We start from the raw sequence: 8,521 nt of genomic DNA on the forward strand, positions 1-8,521 counted from the left end.
TTTCCATTACTATCCCATTACAATACCAAAATTTATGCGACTAGGCGTTGTGCAGCTTATTCATCAAGAGACAACTTTAAATAGTTAACAGTTTTTGAACTATTAATAGGGTGGTACCCAGCTCCGTAAGACCAAACAAGGCAAAAAAAAAAAAAAAAAAAAAAAAAAAAAAAAAAAAAAAAAAAAAAAAAAAAAAAAAAAAAAAAAAAAAAAAAAATTTGATAAAGATTATCCAACACTTTTAACGCAGTTTCCGTTCAGAGTAGCTCCCGCTACTGTAGAAAGATATGTTTCTGTACTATTTCTGCTTTGCCCCCCTTTTATGAGATAGATTAGTCTTTCCTTTATGCATCTTCTTCTGCAGCATCTGAGAGAGTGCGTGAAGACTCATCTTCCCTCGCTGGCGTACTAGCTCCACCTCTTCCACAGCCTTCAGAAGAGGAGTTCCCGTGGCGTGCCTTTTACGGATTTCATCGATAATTACTTTCCTACGGCAGAATTTGACCCGCTCGCGCTGTAAAGGATGCCAGGCTGCGCCATATGTATCTTCCAGGCTTTGAATAGAAGGCTTACCTCCCAGCCCAGATGTCCATTCCCTCCAGAGCTCCGGTACGGTGTGTACTGTCCGGAAAGGCACATAGTGAGGGATCCCTCCTGCATGGTTTGGTGTGGGTACGGACTCAAACGTCTCCTGCACAGTTACTGCACCGCTACCATCAGCGGCGGCCGCAGTGACAGCAGAAGGGGCAGAAGGGGCTGATATGGATTCAGGAATAAGTCGTGGACTCTGGACAGCAGACATGAATGACTTGGTTGCGTTCGGGTCCACCTCTTGCAGGGTAAAGGCAACCCGACCATCCATAATATCATGGAGATAATTATTGATCTCTTGAAGCTGAAGGTGCGTTTTACTGCCCCATTCCTTGATGGCGTGGCCCAGCCCTTGCTGGAGATCCTGTCGGACATGGTTCAGGCGCTCAGCTAGGGCTGGGAGGGCCTGCCGGAGTCGGACCTCTTCAGGCTCTTCCACGTCCCGCATGGATTGCTTGACCTCCGTAGCAAACGCCTCATAATCGTCTCGCAAAAAAATGGGGTCGCTCCAAATAGGATGCAACGGAAACTGCTCACGAAAGATGACGGAATCTTGTAGATGAATTATACGGAGCTGGACGAGAAGCCGTAAGAATCCCTGGGCTGCCATATCTTGCCGATCATCCTCATTCACCTTTTCCGTTTCGCTATCACTTTCCTTCTCATTCTGCCGACTGGCGTCTCCATAAGACTCAAACCAGTCCAGCCATTCATCAACCCATGGCCATAGAGCGTGAGTGAGAGACTCAGGGGATTGGATTTTTGCTCGGGGCAAAGGATAATTCCCCCTGGTAGAAGGCTCGAAGCCCGCCATTGCCCGTATGAAGTTTCGCGGAAGGTGGGTGAGATAGCAATTCGTTAGGGCGTCATTATTCCAGTGCCCAGCGCGGCGAATTTGGTTTTCTGATACCCCATTCAGTTCCGCCCATCTAGCTCCTTCGGATCGGCCGATATGGGTCTTTTTCACCGAGTTGAGGCCAATCTGGGCAAATACACGGTTGATCTAGTAAAGCTGGTTGTCGTACGAAAGCGGTTTTTCCGCTGATTCTCCCCTAAGTAAATGCAAGTTGTACCACTGGGGTCGCCGGCGAAACTGAGGCACGGGCTCGCGTCCAATATTCCACCAGAAAAAAAGATAGAATGCTGTGTGGGCCATTGTACAGACCATTGGGTTGCAATGCCGTATTACCGAGTTATATTCTAAGCGGCCCATTGCATTTGTCTTACCATTATCCATAATCATGATCATTGGAAAACAAGGCGTAGGCCCTTCATTTTTCAAAGGAATGGTAAAAAGATCTGCGAACTGCAAGCTCCGGCGTGAATGGCCCCGTGTAATCATATGGTGCGAGAAAAGGAAGTCCACGACCGTACGTAGGTGGGATTCAATGCTCTGCGGCTTCCTGCGCTGGGAGTTTTCGGGTAGATTTTGCGCCCAGCCGTCCCAGCAGTATCGAACAAAAGCCTCTATCCTTTTTTTCATCATAGCCATCCACAAAAGTGCCCGCTGTCCGATCAAGATATTGATCCCGTTTTCGTATATACTCATGGCGTGCATGGTCATCTAAAAGCGCGGTGACTGCCTCGCCGCGAGGGTTTGGATTTGGGTTGATTCCGCTGCTCTTCTAATATGACCAGAGGTCTATATTTGCAGATATGTAGCTCTGTACAGAACTCTTCCCAAGGGTACGGATGATCGGCTCCCCTTCTTCAGTTGTACGGTGCTTCTTATACCGACAGGATCGGACTTCACGGCTGAGGACTTCCTCTTTAAGAAACCAGACGAGCTTATGTTCCGTTACCAGTTCGCCATCAGGAAAGCCGATTCATTTGACCCAATCTATCCATTCTTTCTGCTTTGGATTGTACGCCTTTGACGTATTCTCAGGCCGGTTGATTCGAGATAGATTCAAGGCGTCTTCGCTGTACGAAGCTAGCTGCCTAGCTATAGCCACACGACGCTCTGTTACAGCGGTCATGTCCGAGGACGTAGAGCTGCTGGCATCAAGGGGCCCATCCTATGAGGGAACGAAGAAGGACGCGGCCGTTTCCGAGACATAGGTAATCTAGTGAAAGGAGGTTGACGAAGAGGACTTAACTTTCAGGTCAATTTAGTACCGTAAGAGGTTTCACCCGGAGGATTCCACCATGACAATCTGACAACAGCATTATAATACGTGGAAACATAAGCATAAATCGACGCGTGCAAGAATGTTGAAGCGGTATGTGTAAATTGCTGTAGGTGGGTAAGTATGCGGAATGCTCGCGCCCCCAGATGTATTTCAGCATATTCGGGAGATGGGTGGTTACGCCATAGTAACCTACATAATCACCCGCCGCGCCGGACCCCCATATATCGCCTATATATATTATCCTCCATGGAAGAACAATTCTTCTGTCAACAACGAGCGCTTGAAACTGTAGAAAGTATATCTTCTCTGTAGTAAATATTAAAGAACGAGGGATTTTTATTCCTATTTCGGAGTGATTTCCTACATTTTCCAATTTCTAGGTGCTCAGTTACAGCATTCTTATGAGAAGAACCAGAACGGACGTAAAAAACCGTCATTTAATTAGATTATTAAGCGCCCTTATGAACGCCAAGACCAGACTTTTATGCAACAATGGGCTTTCGACATGGGCCGAATGGCCGGGCTTGGGCCTAAAAGTTGAGCCACGGGCCCACGTCGGGTCGGGCTTTGGGCCCAAGGGTTAAGCCCACTGTCGCGCTCTGAAGATGTCTATCCCCAAGTAGATAATTAAGCGAGAGTTATGCTAGTGCGGATATCCGCAATATATCCTCATATCCTCGTGGATGTCCATGGAAGTCCCCATTGAGGATATGCCGCGGTCTATTGATGAGTATCTATCTACACAAGAGATTCATGCCAGAAAGGAAGAGAATGAGGCCCTGAAAAAGAAGGAGGTGGTATTCGATCTGATCAGTGATAATGAGGAGGAAGGGGATCATACTAATACAGCATCATGAGTCGAATCAGGTAGCCAATGAGAGTGTTCTTTGTAAGAGACCAAGAATCGAACCAACAGCAACAGCTATATCTAGTACCCAGACGCCGCACATTCAACAAGACGGGAATAGTGAGAATGAGGAGGATGGGATACCTCTTCCAGAGAATAGCTATACCCAAAGGCGTATATCTGGGCGGGTTCCTAAGCGTATACGAAGAGATGAAGATTTGTATGAATATCAAAAGCTATAGAAAAGATAGAAATTTAGTCAAATGCTATTACATTACGTTGAACTCTGCCTAATCTACTTTATTTCTATCTCTTTTTTCTGAGTAGAGATGTAAGACGAATACTTAAAAGTACGGATCAAAACTGCATAAAATATGCTGGTGACGGGACTTCCCTAGTTTGCAGTGTTTGAGGAACCTGCAGGTTATTAATAAACCTGCAGGGTCGGTTCCAAGAGCTCAAGTGTGGAATCGCGGTTCTAAAAACCCAGGGAACCGGGTCTTGGCGGTTCTGGAACCGGTCCGGACCTGGAGAATCGCGATTCCTGTCGAGGCCTAGCCTTCTCACGGTATCGTGCATTTTGCTGTCCGTGGTACCTACCTTAGGCATGAATATGGGGTTCTCTGAATGCAATTCTTCCTTGATATCTATATAGAAACAATACAGGTTGTATGTATGTACGAAATCAAGCTCTTCGCAGCCTTTGGCCACCTGACCGAAATTCGGGTCCAGTAGTATTCCAAGCATATAGGCCGAGTCCTAACAACTGATGTAAAACACGAACTCTTTCCCCAATTGGCTAACAGGGTCATTCAACTAGGCGCATAAAAACCGGCTTTAGAGCCATCTAACCGCCCCAAACCAAGCCAATAACTACCCCCTCGTCGAAATATAAGCTTTATAACAGAAAACAGCCAATGCAACCCCAGCGAAGAAGTCTGTCCAGATAGTCATGAACCAAAACCACGGAATCTGAGGGACTCCACCAACGAAGTGACCCGGAGTCCGAATTCCAAGTGTCGAATGGCAAGCAAGGAAGGGAATCGAAGTTCGAATACTGCCGGCCTTGTACAGGTAGTAGCCACGGATACCACAAATCGTTTGCAGAGGGTAAAGGATAATAATGGCAATACGATATGATTGCGGCGTAGGATAGATGAAGGGCACTGGCGGGTAGTCTTCTGCTCGGATGTAGTTGTGGGCATAATGTATGGTGGTCGAGAGGATGAGACAGTACAAAAGAATCCGCAGAAGGCTGTTTTGCGAAGCCGACACGGGCAGGTTCTGGTTTGGCATACCGTATATCTCAGAATCTGCAGAGAATGGGTCTATTTCTGCGTGGGAAACGAGAGCGCTATTTCCTCAAGGAGCCTGGTTTATAACGGAGATTTTAAACATCCTTTTGTCGAAACCAGAACCTGTGTTAAGGTCGGCTGTTTTCGGTTATTCTGCTGAATTACCGAGGGATTATTATATAATCTGATATAACGTTATCTACTACCGAGGCTACCAGCTATTGAAACAATCTTGAAATTTCTCCACAACCACTGGTCTATTTGGTTTAGACTGCCTCCTAGTGTACTAGTCCCTTCCCCGTTGTGTCCTTCCGTCACCGTACGAGGCAAAGTCGGGATGAGCAGGAGCAAGTGAGGCATTTTTTTGATTGGCCTTGATAAGACAGCCTTGTCGAGGCGCATCATGAGATCCTGGAACGGCCGTCTGAATGGCACGCTAGAGAGAATCTAGGCCTTGGGATGGGATGGGGGCATTTTCCACCCAGGCCATCCTCCGCCAGCCGACCTTGGAAGATCACAGGGAACGAAAAAAACCGCCCAGTGCTAAAGGAGGGAGCGGTGGAATTCAGACGGCGTTGAGGCCAAGAATCGCCGTCGCGGTGTATACAGCCTGGTGGAATTGATTCCGCCAGATGGATGAAACCTTCTTCTCCTCCACCTCCTCCTCCATCCTGTAGGCAGCAACGTTTCTTGCCTCTCAGCCTAGAACTTCCATGCCTAACACAAACAACGCGCGCGCCGAGCGCCAAAAAGAGGGGTTCGCAGCTCACAACAGCGAGTCAGAGAATTACATTCATGCCCATCAGTGGAGACGGCAGGTCGTGTGATGGTCCGAATTTTCAGCCCGGGCTGGAAAGGCTGTGCAGTTCAGCCGGGAGGTCGGAGATGACCGTTCCATCGTGCAGGACGGGCGAAACAGGGGCAGTGCCGTGAGGGGAGGAACGAGCAGTTGTCGTCGAGCGACGCACCCGACCCTTATATAGTCCGGACGGTCAGAATACGGGGCGGTGGACGGCGGCAGTACCTTCTCGGGCATAGCGCGGGTCACCAAACCGCATCGGGCTACGCTAAACCGGATGCGGCGGGGCGGCGACGAGGGCTAAACCCGAACGGGGGCGCGGCCGGAAACGGCGGCAGCGGCCCAAAACGAAATTCTCCTGACGAACGATCATGGTAAGTTGTTAACCTTATATAACTTCACTAATGCCAGTGGATAAGGCTCCCCACACCCTACTTCCGGAAGTGATTCTGGTATTCCCGGTTCAATCAACCGTCAAGGCAGTACATATATATTTTCTGAGATCGATATACGGCTCGAACTCCGCGAACATATCCAAGCCGGATCGGGATGAAACACTCAGACGGCATGTGGAAGAGGTCACCAGCATGCTCATTTTAGACGCCTTATTAAGGTTGTCTCTCTTCGCCTGGCACTTTGATGCAAGCGGCGAATTCTCTCAAGAGCTCCTTCAATTCATTATCGAACCTCTGGATGAGCTTGAGGAAGTATGCAAGGTTATCTGGCAGCAGTATAGGGCTCGTTCGGAGCATCATGTGTCATGCAAAGTCTTCATGATCGAGATGATAAACCTGTTATGTTTCCTTGATGTGTTGGTTGCCAGAAGTTGGACCAGCTTATGTGGTAGGAGTGACTAGATACACTCATTTTATGAAAGAGAGTATTGAACTGAGGCTATATCTGGACAATATCATCTTTTGTATATAAAGAAAGGTATGTAGCAAAGTAGTAATACCATCCATGGGCATATCTCCATCCTAATGTACGTCTGTGTCAAGACTATCCTATCTGCGACCGTGCATTGGTCTGAAGATAACGATATTCAGATTGTCACTTTGATAGATGACTAATCAAACCGAAGCCTCTTCAACCTGGCCGCCCGCACCCGCAATGACAACAATCCATATGTAAATCCATCCACATGAAGTACACCGCGACAACCTGTGTGCTAGACCTTCTGTCCAACTACTACCGTTGGGAAAACGCCAATCAGAAGGATCAGACCAGCGGATAAGGTTGTCTGATGGCTAACCCAGATTGAATCGCCTATGGCCACTTTCTGGTTGCCGATTAGGCCTGGCCCGTCTACTCTGAGCACCGTATAGACAGCCTCGGGATGTTTTGAGGCGAGAAAACATCCTTGGATGTGCGTATGAGGGCGAATGTTCCGAACTATTGATGATGAGCGACGAACAGTTACCAAACATATTTTAGAAGCTTACCCCTTTGTATAGCAGGTCTCGGACTGGGATCAATGGCCTATCAACATCCACAGACGGAACAATAACGCCAAAATCATGACGGGGCTGATCCGAAAGAGGCAAAGTCCCATCTAACCAATTATCCATTTGAGGTAGAAGTGCACAGATCTTAGCCTCCACTTGTACATCGTGAAGTATTTGCAGGTGTCGTACATGCTGCTCAGGCACTTTGTCGGTAATATTTAGCAAACTGGCAGTCGCTTTAAACAGTAGTCAGATCCTCACCAGGCATAGTACTCAATGCAGTACCTCCATGTGAATCATGATCATAGCCACGCGGCTGGCGATCATGGTAAAGCGGAACAGAAAAGTTGCAGCTGTGGGAATGCATAGAAGGTGTAGACGTATAGGACTGGGCTTGAAGCATGCTTGTTTTAGTAAAGGGAATTGTCGATGGACTGGGACATATATATAGACTGCATACCATAATCTGATATGTTTGGGCTTTCTGTTTCTTCGCCATAGTGTTCAATCACAAAAAAAATATCAAAACAATCTGGCGCTTTCGGTAGCTTTGCAGCTGGAATCAGAGGTCCCATACATCTCTGATAGCTTGAAAGGAACAGTGCGAAATTGCTTTTATTCGAATCAAGCCCTTTATGGATCGCATCTGCCTTCTGTCGGAAATGCTGGTATAAAACGTCGGAGCGGGAGAAACCTTGGAGGCACTTTGGACATAAATATTTTATTTTTGACTTCTGGAGAACCCTACTTTGGGTATTGAAGCTCCTTTCGAGTCTAGACATCGTCCTAGGCATGTCGAAGCAGGAGAGGAGAGTTTGTGGGATGCGGTTAAATGTCTACTGATGCGGGGCTGGAGTGTTTTTGAGACCCGACACCAATACGTGGTGTACCGTAAAATGATACCGAGTGGCTGACCCACACGCGGCAGCCCTGGACACTTTGATACGTCCTTGGAAAAATCGGCGCTGTCGACAGCAGGGAGATTGACGTAGCGGAAGTCAAGTATACATTTGAGGCCTCTGATAAAGCCTTAAGTGAAGCTAGGCCTTCAACTCAAGCGTAACATGAAGGCAAAACTATTGTACATTATAAACATAGCCAAGTAGACAGAGGGGCTGTTCCCGCATTTGGTGTTATGCCTTCGCCGCCCCAGCCTATCATAGGCAATTGCTATTCGGGAACTGCCCCACCGTTTGTGAGCGAGTCGCAACCTTCATGAATGGTTGAGATGTGAGAGAAAGGCCGAATCCAAAATCAGGCGGCCAATGAGACGAAACAACCAGCATAGCTCTGATTGAACCATCAGGTAATCTCTTGCTTTTTCATCACTACAAGGCTGAATCGTTATATAGGAAGGCTCCTTTCGATTGCTCGTTGCCTGCGGCGGAAGCTGTACACGCAACAAGAACAAC

General features: G+C 47.7%; 4 protein-coding genes across 4 annotated transcripts; 2 read left to right on the plus strand and 2 right to left on the minus strand.

Annotated features, from left to right (window-relative positions):
* Window positions 1-3,411: 3,411 nt before the first annotated feature.
* BDQ94DRAFT_155347 (uncharacterized protein) lies at window positions 3,412-3,633 on the plus strand (the record flags this gene model as incomplete). The annotated part of the gene is made up of 1 exon (XM_026768451.1): window positions 3,412-3,633. A coding segment is annotated over one exon (169 nt), but the record flags the coding sequence as incomplete, so codon positions are not given.
* Window positions 3,634-4,443: 810 nt separating this feature from the next.
* BDQ94DRAFT_164370 (uncharacterized protein) lies at window positions 4,444-5,901 on the minus strand (the record flags this gene model as incomplete). Its single annotated transcript, XM_026769996.1, has 2 exons — window positions 4,444-4,854; window positions 5,890-5,901. 2 exons carry the CDS (start codon window positions 5,899-5,901, stop codon window positions 4,444-4,446), a joined length of 423 nt encoding a protein of 140 aa, XP_026619598.1.
* A 90-nt stretch (window positions 5,902-5,991) lies between these two features.
* BDQ94DRAFT_155350 (uncharacterized protein) lies at window positions 5,992-6,838 on the plus strand. The gene is made up of 2 exons (XM_026768452.1): window positions 5,992-6,597; window positions 6,663-6,838. The coding sequence occupies exon 1, from the start codon at window positions 6,069-6,071 to the stop codon at window positions 6,519-6,521; it is 453 nt and encodes a 150-aa protein (XP_026619599.1). The 5' UTR covers window positions 5,992-6,068; the 3' UTR covers window positions 6,522-6,597; window positions 6,663-6,838.
* BDQ94DRAFT_13361 (uncharacterized protein) lies at window positions 6,746-7,943 on the minus strand. Its single transcript, XM_026764318.1, has 4 exons — window positions 7,570-7,943; window positions 7,371-7,502; window positions 7,107-7,312; window positions 6,746-7,056 (listed from the first exon to the last, which is right to left on the minus strand). Exons 1-4 carry the CDS (start codon window positions 7,901-7,903, stop codon window positions 6,970-6,972), a joined length of 759 nt encoding a protein of 252 aa, XP_026619600.1. The 5' UTR covers window positions 7,904-7,943; the 3' UTR covers window positions 6,746-6,969.
* Between the last annotated feature and the right edge of the window lie 578 nt (window positions 7,944-8,521).

The sequence above is a fragment of the Aspergillus welwitschiae genome, assembly GCF_003344945.1.
Source record: "Aspergillus welwitschiae strain CBS 139.54b unplaced genomic scaffold BDQ94scaffold_102, whole genome shotgun sequence".
Lineage (NCBI taxonomy): Eukaryota > Fungi > Ascomycota > Eurotiomycetes > Eurotiales > Aspergillaceae > Aspergillus > Aspergillus welwitschiae.

What these genes read in the sequence shown, in the direction of transcription:
- BDQ94DRAFT_155350 (XM_026768452.1), top strand. Translation starts at nt 6,069, where the DNA reads ATGCCAGTGGATAAGGCTCCCCACACCCTACTTCCGGAAGTGATTCTG.
- BDQ94DRAFT_13361 (XM_026764318.1), bottom strand. Translation starts at nt 7,903, where the DNA reads ATGCCTAGGACGATGTCTAGACTCGAAAGGAGCTTCAATACCCAAAGT. An exon ending in TGCATTGAGTACTATGCCTG is followed by an intron (nt 7,313 to 7,370) that starts GTGAGGATCTGA and finishes TTACCGACAAAG; the next exon opens with TGCCTGAGCAGCATGTACGA. An exon ending in GAGACCTGCTATACAAAGGG is followed by an intron (nt 7,057 to 7,106) that starts GTAAGCTTCTAA and finishes CATCATCAATAG; the next exon opens with TTCGGAACATTCGCCCTCAT.